Source organism: Sus scrofa, chromosome 1, assembly GCF_054392235.1.
Source record: "Sus scrofa isolate SSC_HxYL_T2T_F1_AM1 chromosome 1, Sscrofa_HxYL_maternal_Yorkshire_Landrace_v2.0, whole genome shotgun sequence".
NCBI classification, from domain to species: Eukaryota; Metazoa; Chordata; class Mammalia; order Artiodactyla; family Suidae; genus Sus; species Sus scrofa.
Window position 1 is genome coordinate 185,930,756 of NC_139383.1, and position 24,931 is coordinate 185,955,686.

Consider the following 24,931-nt stretch of genomic DNA (forward strand, 5'->3'; position numbering starts at 1 on the left):
TCCAGTTCCTGCTGCAGCTGCTGAGCCTGATTTCAGAGCCAGTTTTTTTCACGGCAATATCCTCACGGGCCGGCGGCGGTTGCGGGGGGGGGGGGGGGGGGGGGTCTTTATCCCCCTCCCCGGGGGATGCGGTGCCCTTCTCGGTAGCTGGGCTCAGGCGATGCCGGCGGAATTTTCTTCACTCAATGAGCAGAGCATCCAACATAGCGCTCGAATCTCATTGTCCTTTGTGGAACTAACTCCCTTTGAGTGAATCAAGGTAGCTGAGACCTGATTATTGTTCAGTTTTTTAAAAACATCTATTAGGAGTTTCTGCTGTAGTACAGCACACTAAGGATCCAGTGTTGTCACTGCAGTGGCCTGGGAATTTCCACATGCTGCAGGCACAGTCAAAAAAAAAAAAAAAAGAAAAAAAATTATGTTATACTTAACATTCTTCCAATAAAATTTTTAGTTTATTTAATTTTGCAATATTTGCTCTCTTTCTTTGCAAAGAATACTTACTTACTGATACTTATTTTCAGTGCTAGCACATGATGATGAATAGTTTAAGATGAACAAATATAAAACAAAATGTTTACAAAATGATATTGAACAAGTGATTTTTGTCAAAAGCATCAAGGTAACACAGTGGAAAAAGGATAGCCTTTTCGGGGAGCTTCTGTTGTGGCCCAGTGGTAACAAACCCAACTAGTATCCATGAGGACATAGGTTCGATCCGTAGCCCCACTCAGTGGGTTAAGGATCTGGCATTGCTGTGGTGTAGGCTGGCAGTTGCAGCTCCAGTTGGACTCCTAGCCTGGGAACTTCCATATGCTGCGAGTGTGCCCTTTAAAAAAAAAAAGAAAGAAAAAAAAAAGACTTTTCAACAAATATTACTGGAACATAATGGGTATCCATATGTAGTAAACACAAATAAAAATTCAAAATGCATCACAGACTTAAATATAGATCCTAGACTGTAAAATTTCTTGAAGAAAGTATAGGAAAATGTCTTTTTGAGTTTAGGGTAGGCAAGGATTTCTTGGAAATAATACTGAAAGCACAATTAACAAAAGAATATATTGGACTTTATTAAAATGTAAATTTCTGTACTTAAAAATACACTGTTAAGAGAATGAAAAGACAAGCCACATACTGGGAGAAAATCTTTGCAAAGCATCTATCTGATTGAGAACTTGCATCCAAAATATATAAAGAATTCTCAAAATTTAGGACTCAAATCTGGAGCAAGACAGGGATGCCCACTCTCACCACTGCTATTCAACATCGTTTTGGAAGTCCTAGCCACAGCAATTACACAAACAAAAGAAATAAAAGGCATCCAAATAGGAAGAGAAGAGATAAAACTGTCACTATATGCAGATGACATGATACTATACATAGAAAACCCTAAGGACTCAACTCAAAAACTACTTGATCTGATTAATAAATTCAGCAAAGTAGCAGGATATAAGATTAACCTTCAGAAATCAGTCGCATTTCTGTATGTCAACAATGAAATATTAGAAAAGGAATACAAAAATACGATACCTTTTAAAATTGCACCTCAAAAAATCAAATACCTCGGAATACACCTGACCAAGGAGGAGAAGGACTTATATGCCGAGAACTATAAAACTTTAATCAAAGAAATTAAAGAAGATGTAAAGAAATGGAAAGATATTCCATGTTCCTGGATTGGAAAAACCAATATTGTAAAAATGGCCATACTACCCAAAGCAATCTACAGATTCAATGCAATCCCTATCAAATTACCCATGACATTTTTCACAGAACTAGAACAAACAATCCAAAAATTTATATGGAACAACAAAAAACCCAGAATTGCCAAAACAATCCTGAGAAAACCAAGCAGGGGGCATAACTCTCCCAGACTTCAAGAAATATTACAAGCCACACTCATCAAAACAGTGTGGTACTGGTATCAAAACAGACAGACAGACCAATGGAACAGAATAGAGAACCCAGAAATAAACCCTGACACCTATGGTCCATTAATCTTTGACAAGGGAGGCAAGAACATAAAATGGGAACAAGAAAGTCTATTCAGCAAGCATTGCTGGGAAACCCAGATAGCTGCATGCAAAGCAATGAAATTAGAACACACCCTCGCACCATGCACAAAAATAAACTCAAAATGGCTGAAAGACTTAAATATAAGACAGGACACCATCAAACTCCTAGAAGAGAACATAGGCAAAACACTCTCTAACATCAACCTTGTGAATATTTTCTCAGGTCAGTCTCCCAAAGCAATAGAAATAAGAGCAAAAATAAACCCATGGGACCTCATCAAACTGAAAAGCTTTTGCACAGCAAAGGAAACCAAAAAGAAAACAAAAAGACAACTTTCAGAATGGGAGAAAATAGTTTCAAATGATGCAACTGACAAGGGCTTAATCTCTAGAATATACAAGCAACTTACACAACTCAACAGCAAAAAAGCCAGTCAACCAATGGAAAAATGGGCAAAAGACCTGAATAGACTTTTCTCCAAGGAAGATATACAGACGGCCAACAAGCACATGAAAAAAATGCTCAACATCACTGATTATAAGAGAAATGCAAATCCAAAATACCATGAGATACCATCTCCCAGCAGTCAGAATGGCCATCATTAATAAGTCCACAAATAACAAGTGCTGGAGGGGCTGTGGAGAAAAGGGAACCCTCCTGCACTGTTGGTGGGAAGGTAAACTGGTACAGCCACTATGGAGATCAGTATGGAGATACCTTAGAAATCTATACATAGAACTTCCTGGAGTTCCCGTCATGGCGCAGTGGTTAACGAATCCGACTAGGAACCATGAGGTTGCGGGTTCAGTCCCTGCCCTTGCTCAGTGGGTTAAGGATCTGGCGTTGCTGTGAGCTGTGGTGTAGGTTGCAGACACGGCTCAGATCCTGCGTTGCTGTGGCTCTGGTGTAGGCTGGTGGCTACAGCTCTGATTGGACCCCTAGCCTGGGAATCTCCATATGCTACGGGAGCGGCCCAAGAAATAGCAAAAAGACAAAAACAAACAAACAAAAAAAAAACAAAAACAAAAAACAAAAAACAACAAAAAAAAGAACTTCCTTATGACACCACGATCCCACTCTTGGGCATATATCCGGACAAAACTCTACTTAAAAGAGACACATGTACCCGCATGTTCATTGCAGCACTATTCTCAATAGCCAAGACATGGAAACAACCCAAATGTCCATCGACAAACAATTGGATTAGGAAGATGTAGTATATATACACAATAGAATACTACTCAGCCATAAAAAAGAATGACATAATGCCATTGCAGCAACATGGATGGAACTAGAGAATCTCATACTGAGTGAAATGAGCCAGAAAGACAAAGACAAATACCATATGATATCACTTACAATTGGAATCTAATATCCAGCACAAATGAACATTTCCACAGAAAAGAAAATCATGGGCTTGGAGAATAGACTTGTGGCTGCCCAGGGGAAGAGGGAGGGAGGGATTGGGAGCTTGGGGTTATCGGATACAACTTAGAATAGATTTACAATGAGATCCTGCTGAGTAGCATCGAGAACTATGTCTAGATACTTATATTGCAACAGAACAAAGGATGGGGGAAAAAATGTATACTGTAAGAGTAGCTTGGTCCCCATGCTGTACAGTGGAAAAAAACTAAAATAATAAAACAAGAGAAAAAAAATTTAAGAAAACACAATTTTTAAAAAAATGTAACAAAGAGCTGAACAAGGACTTCAAAAAGACATAAGCACATAAAACGATGCCCAATGTCACTATGAAAATATAAATGAAAACTGCAAGATACCACCACACACCTATTACAACAGCTAAAATTGGAGTTCCCGTTGTGGCGCAGTGGTTAACGAATCCGACTAGGAACCTGAGGTTGCGGGTTCGGTCCCTGCCCTTGTTTAGTGGGTTAACGATCCGGCGTTGCCGTGAGCTGTGGTGTAGGTTGCAGACTCGGCTCGGATCCTGCATTGCTGTGGCTCTGGCGTAGGCCGGTGGCTACAGCTCTGATTCAACCCCTAGCCTGGGAACCTCCATATGCCGCAGGAGCGGCCCAAGAAATAGCAAAAAAAAAAAAGAACAGCTAAAATTAAAAAACAACTGGCCAGTTATACTTAGCAACAAGGAGCAAAATTAAAAATAATTATGCACTTGCTTATGGTGAGGGTGAAATGGTATTAGAATTTATTGAGTTGAAAATGGAAAAAACAAACAAAATACGAACCATATTAAGTGTTGGTGAGGATGTGGCGGAAATGGAACTTGAATACACTCCTGATGGAAATATAAAATGGTAACAACCACTTTGGGAAATAATTTAGCATTTTCTTTAAAAGTTAAACATACATCTACGTATGACCCAACCATTCCACTTCTAGATTTTTATCCAAGATAAAAAGGAAATCTATGTCCATATGAAGACTTGTACACAAATGTTCATAGCAACTTTATTAGTAACAGCCCCAAACTAAACACAACTCAAATTTCCATAAACAACAAATTTCAGTACATCCACATAATGGAATATACTCATCAATAAAAAAGAATGGTATACAAAGCTATTACTGGTATCTTGATGAATGTCAAAGTAACGACTCTGAGGAAAAGAAACCAGCCCAGGAAAAAAAAAAATACATACTGTCTCATTCTATTTATGTAAAACTTGAGAAAAGGCAAATGAATCTATAATGACAGAAAGCAGATCAATGGTTGCTTAGGTGTGGGAGGTAGGGAGGAATGAGAAAAGAAATTATAAAGAGGCATGAAGGAATTTAAGGATGACGGATTTATTCATATGATTATAGTGATAGTTTCAAGGGGATATACATATAAAAATTTATCCAATTGTATTCTTTAAATATGCTTCATATATTATATGTCAATTATACCTCAATAAAGCTGTCTTTAAAAAAAAACAGCAATTGTATTTCCCATCGTGGCGCAGTGGTTAACAAATTTGACTAGGAACCATGAGCTTGCGGGTTCGGTCCCTGTCCTTGTTTACTGGGTTAATGATCCGGCGTTGCCGTGAGCTGTGGTGTAGGTTGCAGACTCGGCTCGGATCCTGCGTTGCTGTTGCTCTGGCGTAGGCCGGTGGCTACAGCTCTGATTCAACCCCCAGCCTGGGAACCTCCATATGCCGCGGGAGCGGCGCAAGAAATAGCAACAAAAAAAGACAAAAGACAAAAGACAAAAAAAAAAAACAGCAATTCAGGTGTCAGATTTTGAACAGAGCAGAAAGGATGCAGAATGGAAATCTTGGTTAAAGGTCTCAGTAAGACCTTTAACAGAGTGGAATCTTAGCTAAAGGTCTCTTGTGAATTATCCAAGTACGCAAGGATCCATGCCTCACCAGACTTCAGCAGAATTTAATAAGCCATCTCCCTGTTATTCTCCAGAAATGGTGACGATAACCACTACCGACTCTGTTTTCAGGAAGACAATGATCCAATAAGTATAAAATGAATTCCATGTCGTAAGAGAGATTTCAGTTAAACACCTAATCCATACTTATAAACATTTTTAAAGGGCTTTCTCCTTACAAGATCGTTTTAGTATCGAGAGTGAACTGTTTGTATGTGAATTCCAATACAGATACAATACACTCATTATTTTAAGCCTCAAAGCCTGAGTTTCCTCAGCTGTGAAATGCCGTAAGAAATAAGAAAAACTAGGAAACTAAAAAGAGCAGATTTTTGCCAGAATGATTAATTCTTCCTTTTTGGGCAGCCTCTTCTCCCTCTGCTCTGAGAGGTTTCCATTTCTTCCCAACTCCACCAGCAGTAATTATCTTGAATGAGTCAAGCTTCTCTCCCAGAAGTTCCATCCCTCTATCACTAGACTTCTCAAGAGAGGTCCAAGAGGTAGGTCCCTGCCATATCCCTGGCTAACCATTAAATTCGTCAAGAAGATGTCCAAGACTCTGCCACACTCAGCTGTGAATGCAGACCATACTGATGCGCTGGGCTGGGCTTAAATGCCGTGCATTTTGGGCTGAGTTTATTGTGTATTCTGTGCATCGTGTATTCTAGAAGTTGAGCTTCACTTTCCAGACATTTTTTATTGCACAGCTAAACCGACAGTATTTCAACAGCATCCTCATTTCTAACTGCGGGTGGAGGTAATTTTCCAGGATGGCCTGTGTTCCCTGTAAGCAGAACCATGTTGGCTGTGAGCCTTTTAGGGAGGATACAAGAACCAAGACCTACTGAACAGGAATAGTGGTTGGGTTGGGCCCACAGACTAGCATTAAGCATCTATAGCTTCAATTTCCAGTTGTCTATGTGTGGGACTTTATCATCTCCAAAACTCAATTTTTTCATCTCTATAATGGGGCTAAAGCCACCTAATTTTTTTAAGTGTTATTAACTTCCATGATAAATTACAGTACGTTGGCCAATTCTTACCTTAAACTATTAAAGACAGCGTTTAACACAGTAATTCAACTTTTTTCCCAAACTTATACCTAAGTCAAAAAGCTTCCATAACCATAAATTACTAAGAAAACAAAGCTTTCCCTTTTTGAGTTTAAGAATATGAAAAGACCAGACCTAGAAACAAGCCAAAATCAAGTTAAGTCCTAAAATGGTACGAACCTCAAAAAGCCAGGCAAGGTTTGCCTACAAAGCTCCGCCTCCGTGTAAACCCTGCCCACTTCCGGCTACCCCACCCACTTTCTGACAGTGGAATACCGCCCCTCTCTGCGAGGTCCCGCCCCCTACAGCTGATCCTGGTGCCCATTGGGCGAATGTGGACGCTGTGTACACACCCAACACACGCACTTTTGGCAGGGGCGTCTTCGCGCCTGCGCAGCAGCGTCGTCAGGCAGCTGTGAACAGGGGAGTGGGGACTGGGGGGAGGGGGGCGGAGGTCAGGCCGAACCTTCCTCCGTAATAAGAAGCTACGCGTCCCGCGGTCCTGGCTCGGTGGGTCCGGTCGGATCGGGCCTGGGCGCTGGAGCTGCTGTGGCTCCCGCCGCGGCGGGTGCGATGGAGGCCGTACCGGAGCCCAGCGGTCACGCCGGGGGAGGCCGAGACAGCCGGCGGTGCTGGTAGATGAGGCGGCGGCGGTGGCGGCAGCACGGACTCTCCATGAGCAAGCGGAGGCGGCGACGGGTGCGGCGGCACCGGCGGTTTTCGGTCCCCGAGGAGGTACGAAAGTCGGCTTCCGGATGAACGGAGACTGGCTCCTGTGGGAATGCCTTCCACATACAGGCCCTCCCGCCCATTACCCGCAGCCCCAGGCGGGCAGGGGACGCCCATCCCTTTCACCCGCTTCTGGTTTGGAGACCCGCCGCTCGTGCGGGGCCAGCCCTCAGTGCCGGGCCTCCCCCTGCGCTCTGGGCCGGGGGCGGGGTGGGCGTGGCCGGAGTGCGGCGGGCGGAGGGGGGCGCACACCGCCACCCCAGCGGGTCCCTGCCCTCAGACCCGCGCTGCTTCGAGCTGGAGCGCGTGGCCGCTTTATAGATTATTTCGGGGCGCTGATTCGGGAACGAACCCTTAGGACCCTCGAGCTCTTAGGGAGCCCGACATTCAGTGCCTTGGGCAAATGGTCTGGTGCTCACGACCCGCGTGGGGTGGTTTGCTACCCTTTGAAATGACCCCAAAAGAAAGGTGTCGTTTTGCCAAGGAAATAGAGGTCTGGTGCGCTTTCTATGTTTATTCAAACAGGAAGGCCTGTTGAGGCAGGAAAATAAAGCCAGCAGGGTGCCTTCTCTATGGCTTCTAAATCAGTGCCTAACGAAACAATGTTTTTGATATATGGCCAAAACTTAAGGCAATTTAAGTAAAGCTCTTTGCAGCTATTTCGCCATCTTTTTAAGTCATTTTTATTGTCATTTGCTTTGAAACAAATCTGCTCATTCATACAGAAGCAAAATTGTGTCCTCTAGTTCTTTTAATCCTCTCTTACCCCCTCCCTTTTTTTCCAGAAAAAGGCTGGAGAAGTTAGTTTCATTTTGTATGTATGTGTGTATAATTGTAGTTAATTCTCCTAGAGTGTAACTATTGCTTTACAGAGCTATAGTTGCTCATTTGTAATGTCTAAAAGATAATTTGGCCAAAAATACTGCAGAAATTTACAATTTCTTTCCAATGCAATATTTAGGAATCTGAACACAGAGGCTTAATATGTAACCTTGCTACAAAGTTCTTTAAAATTCAATAGATATCAATCAAGCCACGAAGAAAGTTATTTTTATTTTTAAAGTATTTAAGTGTTTTGTGATTTTTAAATAATCTGCTCTGGAACATGTCAGTTCCTGTTAAGAGGGAACTGAGTTTGTGGTTTCCTAGGCTCTAGATTTGCCACGCCCTCTTATTCCTGAGTGGTTGACTACAGCCAACATGTTCGCTATATATAAACATTTACACTTCAGACTAAATATAGTGTTGAATATTTTAGAGTCCACAGTATCTTGCCAGTTGAAAATACTGTGTGCGTGTGTGTGGAAACTGAATTTTTAGTCTGCCAGTGTTGCAAAATAGGTTTGAACGTAATTCTTTAGTCAAATAAAACACATAGGTCTGCAGCTTTGAGTGTTGGATTCATACTGTGCTTGGGAGGATGTGGCACTTGAAAAGATAAAGTAAGACACTGACCTCAGCCACTAATTTCTGTTTCTGTTCTTCAGATGCTTCCCTTTTTCATAAAAAAACTCATTTCCATAAAAGTAACATATTGGGAAACCCTATGGTATTCTTAGTTTAGGCACTTGTTTGTACCAGATAAAGTAAAGCAGTATTTCAGTTTGGTTTCATTAGGACCTTATTCTTTAATTTTTTTAAATTTTGCTGTATAAAACATGCATATGACACCAACATGTTTATTAGAATACTGTCAGTGACTTTAAAAACAAAATGCTTAGCTATCCTCAAGATAGAGGTAAGATGGATGCCATTTCAAATAGGGAGTTCATTTCCAAAACATGCAGAGAGGGGAATCAGGATAATTATCAAGTTCTCAATTAGATCTTCACAGAATGGCCTCCGTAGTTAAAATTATAGACTATCTAGCATGGTCCTCAATTGCAAGTAAAAACCCCAAAGTGTATAGAAATGATTTTTGTGTTAGCTCTGCTACTATTCAATTAAGTTCTTAGGATTACTCTTCATATGTTATCTTTCAAAGCCAACTGGCTGAAATTCCCCTTGTGTCTCAGCAGGTTAAGAACCTGACATAGTCTCCATGAGGATATGGATTAGATCCCTGGCCTCGCCCAGTTGGTTAAGTTGCTCCAAGTTGCAGCATAGGTTGCAGTGCGGCCCAAATCCAGTGTGGCTGTGGCTGTGGCTGTGGCCTAGGCTGGCAGCTGCAGCTCCTATCCAGCCCCTAGCCTGGGAACTTCCATTTGCCACAGGTGCTGCCATGAAAAGAAAAAAGAAAAAAGAAAAAAAAGCCAATTGGCCATTATTCTATAGCCTAAGAATTCCTTTATATCAATTTCATAAGTGGAATCACACATATTAACAAGAAAATGAAGCACAGCTTGTATTTTGGAGGGAGGAAGAGGTTTACATTAGGAATACATTCAACCAAATTTAGATTGTATCTTTAAATAGTTTTATTTTTATTTAGGATTTTTTTTACTACAGGGGTTTCCTCTCTCAGTGATAAAATGCCATATAATTAGTATAAAGTCCTATCAAATGACCATTCTGTATCTCAAAAAAAGGCTGCAAACTTCTTAAATGGTCTTTCCGGAGACTATGCATTTTGCCAAAAAATGACTCATAACTTAAATTGTTTTAAATTTTTCTGTTATGTTGGGAGTCCATCTAGCCAAATTTAATTTGAATCTTTATTCCTTTTTTGGCATCTGCAGCATATGGATGTTCCCTGAACAGGGATTGAACCCGAGCTGCATGTGCAGCCTATACCACAGCTGCGGCAATGCTGGATCCTTAACCAGGGATCAAACCTTTGTCCCAGCAGCCACCAGAGTTGCCACAGAGACAATGCCAGATCCTTAACCCACTGTGCCACAGCAGAAACTCCTAATTTGAATCTTTAGACAGTTTTATTTTCATTTAAACATATCTCATGCATTTAAAATATAAAGTCACAAATTTACAAGTACTATCTTAAACTTTTAAAATGCAGGATGAAGACACTGTTTGAAGAGATCAAAGCATCAATTAAAAATAACTATAACCAAGATCGCTCATTTTGGAGGCCTGTTCTTCCTTGGGGAGGTGTTTTTACTATCAAAGCTGGCCGCAAAGCAGTATCCTGTACACCACTCTATGTTGAAATAAGACTGAAAAATACCTGCACCATAGATGGATTCTTGATGTTATTGTATGTCATTCTCAATGAAAATGAAAATTTCCCTAGGGAACTCTCTCTTCATTTAGGTAGAGAATTTGTAGACTGTTTTCTTTATTTAATGGACACCTACAGTTTTACAACTGTGAAGCTACTTTGGATTTGGGACAAGATGGAAAAACAGCAATATAAATCTGAAGTTCATAAAGCTTCATTAATAATAGATTTGTTTGGGAATGAGCATGATAATTTTACAAAAAATCTCGAAAATCTCATGTCAACCATACAAGAGAGTTACTGTTCCAACTGGCGATGCCCAACTCGAGTGCAGGAAGATCAGCAGCGCACAATTAATATAAAGTAAGTTGCTCTAAAGTCTGTTTTGTCACCTAGGAAAAATAGCATACTTTTGTATAATGAATGATAGATAGATGGATAGATAGAGTCAAAGTACGTTTTAAAGTACAGATCCTGTTTAATAACTTAGGCATAAAGCAACCACACCAATGCAAGACTTTAGGTCCCATGACAAAAATGTTAATCTTCTGTTACACCCAAACATCTCAGAATTTACTTTGCAAAACCAGTTGATAACTATTTCACCTCCAAAGTAATGACCTATTCAGTATGCAAAATGTTTTGCTCAGAATTTACTAATATGACTATGAAGATAATCCCTTATGTCACAAATTTCAACTCTCAAAAAACAATACTCTATTGGAATGTTTCGCTGTTTGAATATAAGTGGGCTAGTTCTATATGAACAGGAAGATCCATGTCATGGCTAGGGCATAATCAGAGACAGAAACTTCAAACCTGAAATAATGAATACCTGAAAAGGGTATGTATGTGAACACTTGGCTAGGAAAGGTGCTGATAGCCTGCTGAGTATTTTAGGCTTTCAGAGAAAAGGCAGACCTCCAAGCTGGTAAATGACAGGGAGGATGGCCAAACTGGCAAGACCCAGTGGAGTATTAGGAAACATTAAAGCCCCCAGGGGACATGAGCTGGAAAAAGGATAATTGCCAGTGTGTGTGTGGGGGGGGGGGGGGGAACAGGACAGAAAAACAGACCCAAACACATTGTTGTCAGAAGCATATTTGGCCCTGTGGGTCAGAAGAACAGCCTAGTAGATTGTTCCCTTTTTGGGAATGTATGTCACATATCCAAACTTTTTAAATTCACATTTTCTGTATAGCATATTTAGTTTACTATTATAACATCATGCTACTTAGGGAAAGCCGAAGATACATTATTCTTTTTAGAGTCTACCAATTAATGTCCCTCTTGTCCTGATATACACTTTGTCCATTTTGCTGTATCACTGATGTTGATTTTGAAATCTCCATCAGAAGAAAAAAAAAGTTGTTACTCTAAATCATAAAGGACTAAAAAAAAGTGTTTCAGAAATTTGTCTTGCTTTTAAAAAACTAGTATCTTTTAATCTGTATGTATTTTGAAGCTATAATGAAACACTTTCAATCCTATATTAATACCAGTATTTTATGCTTCTCTTAATATTTCTTATCATACTCTATATAACTTGTTAAGTCTTTTGCTTGTTTTTATCCTGTATTTAAAATCACATCTTCAGTTCCCTGGTGGTCTAGCAGATTAGGGATCCAGCATTGTTACTGCTGTGGCTCAGGTCACTGCTGTGTTGCAGGTTTGATCACTGGCCCAGGAAATTTCATATACCACAGGTATGGCCAAAAAAAAAAAGAAAGAAAAAAAAAAACTTCTAAAGTATGTAGGAAAAGATCTTTTAACAAATCAGGAAATTGAGACCAATAGTGGCTCTGACTTGCACTGAGTCAGGTCACTAATCAGCTGCTGTTCTAATTCTGGGTCCTGCTTTCTTCCAACACCACCAGAATCCCCTCTATTGAATCCTCTTGGAATTTTAAAAGTAACAACAACTACATATTTTAAAATCAGGTTACAGAAAGATTTGGTGTTTCTTAGAAAGCTTCATGCATTAATGTTTAAGTTCAACTGGTTTCTGTATTCTCCATAAGAAATGTAAAGATGAATAACAAAGGTTATACTCGGCTTGCTTGTGCAATGCATTGACCTGTAAATGAAGACCTGTAAATTTTGCTATCCTAATAATGTATTTACATGCATGAAAACAGTTCTTACATGCATTTTACAATTGTTATAGTCCTCCTCAAGAAATTCCACATGGAAACTTGATACGACTGGCTGTGGATGAGTTATTCTGTTCCAGGATTGAACTGTGTGAAGAGCGTGGGTGAGTACATGATAGACATTTAAGATGAAAATATTTCTATGTTTTTTTATAAAGAAATCTGGACTGATAAGTTCTTTGATGTTAATACTTTATGAAATGGCCACTCAGAAGTATTTAGAAAGCCTAGTATTTTTGGAATCTTAACACTGTCTAGTTTACTATGCCATTTTATGTGGTATTATCATTATTACTATATAGAATATAATACTACAGTTACTTGATGAATACAAAGCAAATGCCTTTTTTTTCCCCACTACTGAGTAGGTACAATAAAGCCTTGGTTAACCAGAACCCAACTAATCAGGTCCCTAAAATTAACTGGAATTTTTTTCTGCACTCCTCATTTAGGAGAAAGGTAAAAGACAACCAAAAAGTTTAATTTAGTCTTTCTAGAAAAGTAAATTCAAAGGGGCAGAACATATTCATCCCAATCTCTTAACAATTTTAATGTCTGCAGTATTGTGCAATGAGAATTAATATTTAGAAGAATGATCTTATGCCTAATTATTCACAAAAGAAGGAGAGAATAAAATACCTTCGGTTAATTGTACTTAAGTCCAGAAAGTGAACTAGTATATTTTTGCAACAAATACAGAAACAAAATGGTTTTCTAGTAACTTATTTAGTCAATGTGTGTCAACCAAAATACTGTGCCCCGAGCAGTCTGATTAATTGAGATTTTATTGTATAATTGTATTTGTTTTATTCTGACCCATATACTTAATACCTGATAAGTTCTTAGAAAACAGAATTCTCTTCATCCTAATGGCAAAAGGAAGCATTTAGCGGGAACTGCATTCAGTATCTTGTAAAAGCCTTTAATGGAAAAGAATCTGAAAAAGAATGTATGTATGTATAACCAAATCTCTTAACACCTGAAACTAACATAACATTGTAAAGCAACTATACTTCAATTTTTTTAAAAAAGAAAAAAAAGAAGCAATTCGCGAATTTTCTCCAGTCTGAAGAGGACGGTAAGAGTCATGTTATTCCCTATCTGCCATTATTCCTGTTTGAAACCAGCCCAGAGAAAGAAATGTGTATTTACAAATAAAATTTTTTATCCCATTTCAAAAGACTACATGCTTTTATAAGCTTAAATAAAAATAGTTTTTCCTGGACTTTTAAAAGTATCATTTTTTATATAGAATCTCACAGCTTATAAACACTGGGAGTTAGGTATGTAAGGTGTTTAGTCATAACATTTACCCATACCTAAAATAGTTAATTATGCTTATTATGAAATTAAGTAATAAAGACAACTCAGAGTGGTAAAAGTCATCTTTGTCCCAGTGTATTAAAGTTCATGCCTATTTTCAATTTTAGGTGTGGTGGTTTAAGAGAATTTTCCCAACGAGTGTTTTGCCATGGGGCACCCCCTTTTGTTGTCTTAAATATGCAGCATTGGAAGTCTGAAGATCTGGCATATGTACCTTATTACTTGGATTTATCTGATCACAAGTACGTGGTTTTTATGGTTTGTTTTCTAAAACTAGTAAAAAATAAATTTATATTTTTCTGCTATTCTGTCATGATTTTGACAGCCCAAGGAAATGGAAATTGTTGAAGTTCAAGTGATAGCTATCTCTAGATTTATGCAACCTGAATGAGGTAATCTACGGCAGGGAGTCAGGTGCTGGCAGTGTGCATAGGGATTAGGTGCTCAGACTATAGAATAGATTGAATTGGGCTCAATTCCCAGCACTACCTTATAAGCTATGTGACCTTGAGCCTATAACTTAACCAGTTTATACATCACTTTTCTTATCTATAGAATGGAGATAACAGTACCTATCTGCTGTCATTATTGTGAGGATTTATTTAATAAGAGTATATGTAAAGTGTTTAGGATAGTACCTGAGACATAGTAAAAAGTAAATACTGGCTGGCTATTACTTGTATTTCAAGTCAAAGTGGTGTATAGCATGAGGTCACCATTTAAACACAAAATGTTACTTCCATCATTTAAAATATCTGCATACAAATCAGGGCATTCATGGGTCTTTGAATTTTTTGCCATTAAAAGCTTTTTGTGGAGATTTTTTGTGGCACAATCATAAGTTAAGGATCCGAGGTTTCACTGTTGTGGCTTGGGTCTCAGCTGTGGTGTAGGTTCAGTCCCTGGCCTGGGAACTGCATGCCATGGGTGCAGCCAAAAAATAAAATGAAATAAAAAATAAAATAAAGTAAAATCCTTTTTGTGTGTTTTCTCTTATATAATACAACCATGCAGGTTATAAATTAATCTGTTAAAATATGTTTATTAAAATTCTTAAACTATATGAACTTTTAAAATTCTTAAGCATCTTACTCCAAATTACCAATTATATAGTACATACTTTTTACAGATGGATATCTTTTTCAGGGAAAAGAATGTGAGCAATCTCAGTTTTCTTATTCCTTAGTTAAGAATTCAAGAAATTTTTTTATTTTTTATTTTTTGCTTTTTTTTTTTTTTAGGGCCATATGTGAGGCATATGGAAGTTCCTAGGCTAGGGATCAAATCAGAGCTGCAGCTGCTGGCCTATGCCACAGCCACAGCCATGCCAGATCTGAGCTGCATCTGTGACCTATACCACCGCTCATGGCAGTTCCAGATACTTAACCCACTGAGCAAGGCCAGGGATTGAACCTGCATCCTCCCGGATACAAAGGGTTCATTACCACTGTGCCACAATGGGAACTCTAGGGATTTTTTTTTTTTTTTTTAAAGAAGGGTGTTGTCATTTTCTACTGTACTTTGTCATTTAATTTGCAGGTATTTGTTGGAAGGTGCCACATTGTTTAACAAAGAGGAACATCATTATTCTGCAGCTTTCCAAATTGATGGACACTGGATGCACTATGATGGCCTCAGAAATGTGAATTTAATTTTGTTAAATAAACCCCCAGAGTTTCTCCTCTTGTCATCATTGGTTTATATTCGAGCAACAGAGAAATAAATATAGACTGATGCTAAATTAAATTGTTTTCCCTCCTGCCCATGCTCCCCCAAATGAAGGGCTTTTATTTTGTATATACTTGGTATCCAAGGAAATAGTTCAACTATGTTAGTTTCAAAGGTGTATTTTCTAGTGTTTACCCCCAGGTAAATGTTTTATATAGAGAATCTATGCAAAAAATGTTTGTATTTCTTTTTTTCTATATCCCAGGTTATTTTTATACAAGCATTTTTTATGTTAAATAAAATGTATCTTGTGGCCTTTGTATTTGTTATTTATATGTACCTCAAGTTTGTTTTTTGTGTTTTTTTTTTTACAATGCTGTCTTTGAATCCAAGAAAATACTTCATCATTTGAATTCTCAATTTTTCTTTTTGGATAGCCAAATAAAACCTGGGTATAAGTCAGTTTTCAGTTTATATAAATTCAAAATTTATCTGACTGTATTTATTTGCCCTACCTCACTATAATCCAAAGTGCACTATTGGATCTAGTATGGGTTTGAATGTACAACTTATAGATGGCTGTCTATTTTATCTGTTGATTTGCCTAATGGCCCTGCAGCAATTTTTTAAAATACTTTGGTGAGAATGTTCTTCTGAACTTGAATTATTTCTTTATAATGGCAAGTTACTTTCATAACCACTTGCTAAAATATTAAAAATCTACAAGTGGATTTAACTGTTAAAACTAAGATCCTAAGCTTAAAGTTATTGCTACAAATGTATAGCTAATCTAAATATTTATAATAAATGTAATAGAAATTCTCTAGCAAAAATTTATTTTGCAAAAAGACAATTATTTTAAAAAATGTTAGGCAAACTGTATGTTTACTAATGTTGGATTAACAATGGAAATGTACTTTAAATATATATTTAAGAGAAAATGGGTGCCTGGGAATACAGTTGATCCTTAAACAACTCGGGGGCTGGGGCACTGACCCTCCACCCCAGTCAAAAATCCCCATGTAACTTTACAGTCGTCCCTCCATATTTGTGGTTCCAAATCAAACAACCTTGGGTCATGTGTGTTGGTGGTATAGTGATGAGCATAGCTGCCTTCCAAACAACCTTGGATCATGTAGCACTATAGTACGTATTTATTGAAAAAAATCCATGTGTAAGTGGACCCACACAGTTCAAACCCATGCTGTACAAGGTCAACTGTATTTCTCTTCCTAGTAAGTCATATTGGCACAGAGGAAAAAATACTTCAATTTTTGTGGTAACATCTGTGTGCTCCCTTGTAAATAGTAAATTGGTAGCATGAGCCTTTCTTTGATTTGCAATATAAATCACCAGAATGTTATAGTTATCAGAATATTATGTTTCTTTTCACAGACCCGAAGATCTCTCTTTTGCAATTTAAAAGAAAAAAATTAAGTACTATTCTCAAGGGAAAATACTTTTTGAAATTTATCACCATTCATTTTAGTGTTTATATTTCAATAAACAGCCTACCTTAGGTTTCAGGTTGAGATTGAGTGCAATATTTTTGGAGATTTCTACATAGCAATGCAGTTCACTGCCGTATACCAAATTGCAAAGGTTTAATTCAATAAATTAAGTCTTACATTGCTTAGGTGCCATGCTGAGGTAACTTACTGAAGAATGGATAAATGTGAGTGCAATGCTGATGAAAATGCCTTTTTATCTTAAGTAAAAAAAGGAATATTCATAGCATTTGCTCAAAATAGTGATTTATTTTACTAAAAAATTAACCCCGGGGTTTATTTAAATAATTCCCCACATGTCTTTAAATAGGATTTAATTTATAGTAAACTTTCCTGGGGACACGTTATTGCATGAATCAAAGTACAAAAAACACGAACATTAACATATATAAATGGTATCATTAAAAAAATTATTCCTAATGCAGATTTATTATTTTATGAATTGCACTTTATTTGAAATAATAATAGTGTATCATGAAACATTGACTTGCCTACCTCACAGGGTTGTTGTGAGGATTAAAATGTTTGTTAATATCTTGACTACCTTAAATATGCTAATAAAAAAAAACATTTTTTCTACCTCTTTTCTGTACAGGCAAGTCTCCTAGATTTTCTCTTATTAATGAACTTTTCAGATTTTTTTTAAAAAATTGGAGTTCCAGTTGTGGTACAGCAGTTAAGAATCCAGCGTTGTCTCTATGAGGATGCAGGTTCAATCCCTGGCCTTGCTCACCAGGTTAAGGATCTGGCATTGCTGCAAGCTCTGTCATAAGTCATAGCTGCAGCTGCAGCTCAAACTCAACCCCTAGCTCGGGAACTTCCAGATGCCATAAGTGGCTGTAAGAAAAAAGTAAAAATTATTTACTTATGCAGTAGCTCACATCGGTATGGAACTACTGTGTAATGGAATGTAAGTATGCCTTCTGGACCCCAGATGGTTAGGATATAAAGATAATAGATATTTTATTGTTATGATGGTAGTTGAAGAACTTATTCCCTGATGATCAAGTAGTGAGTAGAAAAGGGGTGGGGAAAGTATGAAGTAAACAAGACTATCACAAAATGTGAAAGGGTATGGAAATTTTTTATAACCTTAAACACCTTTAGAGAAGTTGGAATGCTAGGATAGTAGGGCAAAAGATATAAGGGAATAATAAGAATATATTTTTAATCAGAATACCACAAACTACAACTAGACCTATGGGGAGAGCGGAAATGATTTTTAAACCCTGACCTCAATCAAAGGGGGGATAAAGAACAAATAAAGCAAATTTAAAGAGAACTTGCTAACCTTTACAGAGAAATCTCCAACTTCTCTTCAGCAAAAGATATCTTAACCCCCACCAAACTTGACAAATATTGTAGGTTTATCCTTTATAAAGTGGCTTATCATTATTGTTAAGGTTTACTTGACATCTGAGGCATTGATACTGAGTCTGACCCAATCAAAGAGGAAGAAAACTAAAGATAACCACAGGCATTCTTACTAGGGTGAATCTTAAGATTCTCATTCTTAAGATACTGAGCAAACTAAGCCATGTAAGCATATGACCACTATGACACTTAAAAAGCTGTATGTTGAGCATATCAGCAGTTCAGTTTTAGAATTAAATGATTTAATGACATAGCATTATTTGACAATAACTGTAATATACTGTAAGTCAGCAGGTAGGGTAAGCAGTTCATGAAAAAATGACTTCTGTTAATACCGAACTGCAGCCTAAGCAAACATTTATGTTTGTTACATCTTCCTTTGATTTTTGTAAAAAACTAAAATCACATAGCTATTGAAGTTCATCTTAACGACTTGATGCCTTCCTAAACGGGGTTCCTACCCATCTAACTGGCCCAGGGTTCAGAATCTAGTTAACTGGACAGTCTTTAACTTCAAATTTAATTTGTTTCCAAGGAAAACTTTTTTAGGTTATTTCTAGGAAGTTGAGCAAGTGGGTGAAGAGGCTTCTGCAGCTAAATGATTTCTTTATATGCTGATATCTACTTGAGGATATATACTGGATTATTTACCTTTAGTGAGCAATCAGCTCCATGGTCCATAAATTGTTTTCTCAGTGAGGTCTACAAGGTGTCAAGGGGAATATCACCAAAAATGAGCAAGTGAGCTGCTCTAGCAGGGCTCTCAGAAATGACATGGTATGGAGCAAGAGTGTGGGGAGCCAATGAGCTATGTAAACAACGATGTGGTAAAATTAGAAACCTGCTGTTTGTGTGCTTAGCTTTATTTTCATTACTTGCTTTTTTTCCCCTTTGAATTTTGCAAAGTCTAATTTTAATATGATTATCAAAATAATATATGAATCAGTAAGAAATCAATAAACTAGAAAAAAAGTTTGAAGAAGAAAACGATCATCCATGATTTCTCCACCCTGTGATAATCTTTGGTTCATACTGGTAAAGACTTTTTGAAAAGTTCAGCATGAGTTCCTCAGTGGCTCAGTGGATGAAGGATCCAGTGTTGTCACTGCTGTGGGGCAGGTCACTGCTGTGGCCAATCCCTGGCTACAGGTGCAGCCAAAAGAAAAAAAAGTTTAGCATGGCTCCAGAGTACTAAAAAGAACCAAGAACAAAGAAAAATTAAAATACACTCAGCATAATTAGCTTGCTCTAATGGTAGGGAAAAGCTGGCTGAGGGATTTTGTGAAGAGGAGGGAAACCAGCAAAATAAATAGTTCTGTACACCCAACATGTGGGAATACTGGAGCAGAGGAAAGGAGAGGAGAGAAGGCGGCAGTTAACACCAGAAGAGTTGACTTGTGCTCAGGTCAAGAAGGGACAGTGTTAAAGCTTAAAGGAAATGGCTAGCTGGTTAGGGAAATCTTCGCCCAAGCAGGCTGAACTTTTTTGAAGGAGAGCTACAAGCTCAAACATTAGCAGGCATACTTTCTCTGCAGCATTCTTTTAATACACACAATCTATGATTTGCTCATGGAATTAGCAATGATTTCTGCCTGGAGGGGTATACCTGTCTAATAAGGAGGAAAAGTGAATCAGTCAGTGATGACTGTACAGAGGGAAATACTATGGCAGGGCGAGCACCTTAGGCTCTGAGTACAGAGAGCTCTACAGACAGCTGCTCTGAGGTCTTTGAAACAGTCCTTTCCCAGTTGCTGCCTAGCATCCCTGGAGGAGGTTTCAGGGGACAGAGACTACAGATTGTTCAACTTGCAATTACAAGGGCAATGTAGGGACCTACTGCCTCTACATCTGACTCTAAAGCCTAACCACTTTTCACTTCCATTAGAAAGCTATCAATCATAAAATTAAAGATAAATTTCAAACCACCATAACATTTTAAAAGAAAGTTATTGTAGCTGAAGTTATCTGCAGGAACTAATAGCATTAACTATTTTCTAATTTTCATAGGAAAGAAGATAGCTTGAGAGGAAAGCAAGAGGGCCAGTGGGACAAGTCCTATATAAATACTCCCAGACTTGGGAAGGACAGGATTGGAGATTTTCAACTTTTGCCATTTTCCCAAATGAACACTAGGTGGCAGAAGCTTCTCAATACAAAATGTAAAGGAACGCGAACCACGCCTGAACTTGCTGGCCTTAGGTAATAACTTTGTCATTTGAGTGAGGCAAGTCCACTTTTCCTTCAGTTCTGTGACACTATACACACTCATAACTTGGGAATAACATACAGTGGTGATGCCTGATGCCATACAGAGTGGAAGAGATGGAAATGCAGACAAAATTTCTGTGAATGCATCTTCTCATGTCAACTGGAATCAGGTATTCTATATAATTTAAAAATAAAATTTAGGAGTTCCCAACGTGGCTCATGGTGAATGAATCTGACCAGGAACCATGAGGCTGCGGGTTTGATCCCTGGCCTCGCTCAGTGGGTTAGGGATCTGGCATTGCTGTGAGCTGTGGTGTAGGTCGCAGACAAGGCTGGGATCTGGTGTTGCTGTGGCTGTCTTGTAAGCTGGCAGCTACAGCTCCTATCGGACCCCTAGCCTGGGAACCTCCATATGCTGCGGGTACGGCCCTAGAGAAGAAAAAAAGACAAAAAATAAATAGATAGATAGATAAAATTTAAAAGTATATCCCTAAAAATTAAAACCTCAATTAAAATAACTGTACATCAATTATGCTCTAACCAAATAAAAATATTACTTCATTAGACTCTAAAACCAGTGTGTTTACTGTTTACCCTTATGAAACATATTCTAAGGACAAAAAAACATAAAGGAAAAATATCACAAAGGAATCAACTGCATTCACTGGTCTTTTTATATTAGCATTGTTTAAAATGTTATTTTGAAACAATTATAAGTATGTTGTAAGATAAATCAAATAGGTAATTAAATTATGTTGATAGAAACCAAGATTTTCTGGCTAAGAAAAAAACATTAAAATACAAGAATTTAAGTACAATAATAAAATTGAAAAGGAGGTATTTCCTAACTCTGCCTATTGAATAGCCTATAAACAAAGACAACTCAGTAGTAGAAAGCACCACAAGCAAAACATTGGGCTCTCTAAATACCACTTCCCAGCAAAAAGTGTCAGAGTCCCTTGAAGGAATGGCTGATTCTAGACCTAAAGAAGAAAATGTAAAAACACAACAAAGCTTGAATTTGATAACTGAACTGTGGTTATATAAGAGAATGAATACCCTTATTCCTAGGATATATGTGCTTAAGAATTAGGGATGGGAGTTCCTGTCATGGCGCAGCAGAAGTGAATCCAACTAGTAACCATGAAGTTGAGGGTTCAATCCCTGGCCTCGCTCAGTGAGTTAAGGATCTGGTGTTGCCGTGACCCATGGTGTAAGTCACAGATGCGGCTCAGATCTGGCGTTGCTGTGGCTGTGGCATAGGCTGGGAGCTACAGCTCAGATTAGACCCCTAGCCTGGGAACCTCCACATGCCACGTGCGGCCCTAAAAAGACAAAAAGACAAAAAAAAAAAAAAAAGGAATTAAGGGATAAAAAGACATAATGTATGTAACTTACTTTCAAATGGCCTGAAAATAATGAAAGGATAATAAAACAAATGTGGCAAAATGTCAAAAATTGGTGAACCTTGAAAAATGTACAAAAATTTTAGGTATTATTCTTACAACTTTCAAAGTTTGTCGTTATTTAAAATTACGTCAGGAGTTCCCATCGTGGCGCAGTGGCTAAGGAATCCAACTAGGAACCATAAGGTTGCGGGGTCGATCCATGGCCTTGCTCAGTAGGTTAACAATCCGGCGTTGCCGTGAGCTGTGGTGTAGGTCGCAGACGTGGCTCAGATCCTGCGTGGCTCTGGCGTAGGCTGGCAGCTACAACTCCGATTAGACCCCTAGCCTGAGAACCTCCATATGCCGCAGGAGCGGCCCAAGAAATGGCAAAAAGACAAAAAAAAAAAAAAATTACGTCAAAATAAGTCTTTAAAAGCAAAGAGGCTTTCAAAAGAACTTAATGGAGGTATCCATTTAAGATTATTGATTGAGGGAGTTGTGGTAACGAATCTGTCTAGTATTCATGAGAATGCAGGTTCAATCCCTGGCCTCGCTCAATGGGTTAAGGATCCAGTATTGCTGTGAGCTGTGGTTGAGGTAGCAGACTCAGCTCAGAACCTATGTTGCTGTGGCTGTGGTGTAGGCCAGCAGCTGCAGCTGCTTCAGCCCCTAGCCTGGGAACTTTCATATGCCTAAAAAAAAAAAAAAAGATTGAAATGCATATATCCAAACAAATATTTTAAAAATTACCATTTTACAATGCAATGTAATAAGGGATCCAGCGGTAATCACCCATAGCTGCAAAAACCATCAGGTGAGGGTTTGATGGGGAACTCGATAACGAAGAAATCAGGTTGACAACCACTGAACCCAAACTGTGATTAATATTAGCATCGCTAAAAGTGGGATAACCAGACATAATATACCTCAGATGCAGCAGAACAGGAAGTGTATGCAGCATAAACTATGCTTGCCCCCCTCCCAAAAGACCTAAATTTTATCAAGCCTCTACAGGCAACTATCAGTTGTTTTATAGAAAATTTGCAGAATAGGACAAGTTAAACAATACACAAAAAAAGCAATCAGCCAAACCTAGAATGTGGGACAATCTTCTAGATGAACAATTTTATTTATTAACAAGGAAATGACATGAAGAGGGGGAAGAAGGTAGTGACTGGTAAAGATTAAAAGGTACTTGGGGATGTAACAGTCAAATGCAATGTATAAACCTTTTTCAGATCCTGATTCAAACAACAGGAAAAAAATTGTGAGATAATAAGGGAAACTTGAAAACAAACCTGCTAAATATTACAAAAGTAATACATTTAAATGCAATTATACAAGTGCAGTTTATAGAATGAAATTTTCAACTGCTCTTATCACTTAGAGATTCAGCCTCAATTATTTACCAGTCATGTTATATTACGTTTTTTGCATTCTCTTTAAAATATTCCAGCATAAAGAATAGGTGAATAGACAAGGAGAAAGTAGGATTAACAAAATGTGTTTAATTGTTGAAGCTGAGTGATGGGTACATGAAATCCCATTTCTATTAAAAGCGGGGGGGGGCCTGGAAGACAAATCAAAACCCACTCAAACTGTTCTAATAACACAGAACTCAATTTCATTCCTAGCCTTAAGGCTTTGGACTCCTCACTGTAAGAGCTTTTTGTACTCCACTATGAGTCTATTACCAACTCTTACAATCCACTCATCACATGGTCTTTTTTTTCCTTTTTGGCTTCCCTACAGTATATGGAGTTCCCAGGCCAAGGATCAGATTGGACCCACAGTTGTGACCTAAACCACAGTGCGGCACCATGGGGCCAGGGATGGAACCTGTCCCAGTGCTTGCAAGAGGCTGTCAATCCCGTTGCGCCACAGCAGGAACTCCTGCTCTTTCAAATGAGTCGAAACTTCACTCCCATTACTGCACTGGCCCTAAAGAAGAGAACCATCTAGTAATTTCAGAAAGAACATAGGAGGCACTGCTAGAGCTCTGCCAGAGTAGCATTCTTCTCTTCTCCCTCCCTGAAGAAAAACAACCAAGCTTAACTTTCTATTATTTAGGCAGAATGCAGGAAATGGCTTGTTGCTCCTTTACACCTTCTGCCATGTCTTATACTAAGCTCTTATTAATCTACTGACAGATTTTACAATGACTTCTGGATAACGTGAAAAGCAGAAATTTAAAAGCATCAAGAAGTCTTAATTCTAATATTTTAACATGTATTCACAAAACACATATGTACATATGTCATCTATAATACTTTACATACTTCAGGATATATTTGGTAAGTTTCCATTTCAACTCTAGAAGTTTCCCTCAAATGCAAGTGAGGGATGGTTAGCTGGCACTCCAACTCTGAAACCCATGCTCAAGGCAGCTACAAATACTTTGTTTATCAATAATATGATAAAAAAAAATCCAGTGTTTTGCTAATTAGTAATATTAAATGTCAGGGACATTTAATTAGGAAGAGCGGCTCCTAGCTTAATATGACTTACAAAGTTGTTCTTACTGGTGAAATTAAAGAGTTTAAAGATACGTGGATTGTCTACAAACATGAGGTATTTCCAATACTTGTACGGACAGTTATCTGCATCCATTCAAGCCTGTAGTTTACAGCTCTTATAGACAGTACCTGGGATGCAAGCCTAAAGAAGGAGGATGGCTGGATACCACTCGCTAGCCATAAAAATCACAGAACCCTCTGGAATGTTGCCTTGTCTGCCTCAAGTAAACCCCCCTTAGAAGGCTAGTTCATGAATCTAAAAAGGTAGAAAGCTGGGACTGCAATGATCTTACCAACTGAACTCTTTTGTGCCTGCTTTGTTAACTAATGTTTCTTTAATAAGTATATAAATATGTGGCAGAATTTAATCTAAGACATGTTTTCACTGTAACCCGGTAATGAGGATGTAAAAGAGTGGCTATCCCACATCTCAACTAGCCACTACCTACCCAAAAGAATCTAAGAGATGGATGAGCATGACAAAGTTAGCTTGGGTCAGTTCAAACACTGAACACATATAAAG

The 24,931-nt window shown here is 38.2% G+C and overlaps 2 protein-coding genes across 2 annotated transcripts; one reads left to right on the plus strand and one right to left on the minus strand.

The window, feature by feature from the left end:
• Positions 1-4,169: 4,169 nt before the first annotated feature.
• Positions 4,170-7,323, minus strand: LOC146406905 (uncharacterized). Its single transcript, XM_084980480.1, has 2 exons — positions 6,890-7,323; positions 4,170-6,155 (listed from the first exon to the last, which is right to left on the minus strand). Exons 1-2 carry the CDS (start codon positions 7,267-7,269, stop codon positions 6,113-6,115), a joined length of 423 nt encoding a protein of 140 aa, XP_084836606.1. The 5' UTR covers positions 7,270-7,323; the 3' UTR covers positions 4,170-6,112.
• Positions 6,849-17,514, plus strand: C1H14orf28 (chromosome 1 C14orf28 homolog). Its single transcript, XM_003480458.5, has 5 exons — positions 6,849-7,158; positions 10,109-10,633; positions 12,438-12,527; positions 13,854-13,988; positions 15,286-17,514. Exons 2-5 carry the CDS (start codon positions 10,110-10,112, stop codon positions 15,467-15,469), a joined length of 933 nt encoding a protein of 310 aa, XP_003480506.1. The 5' UTR covers positions 6,849-7,158; position 10,109; the 3' UTR covers positions 15,470-17,514.
• Positions 17,515-24,931: the final 7,417 nt, after the last annotated feature.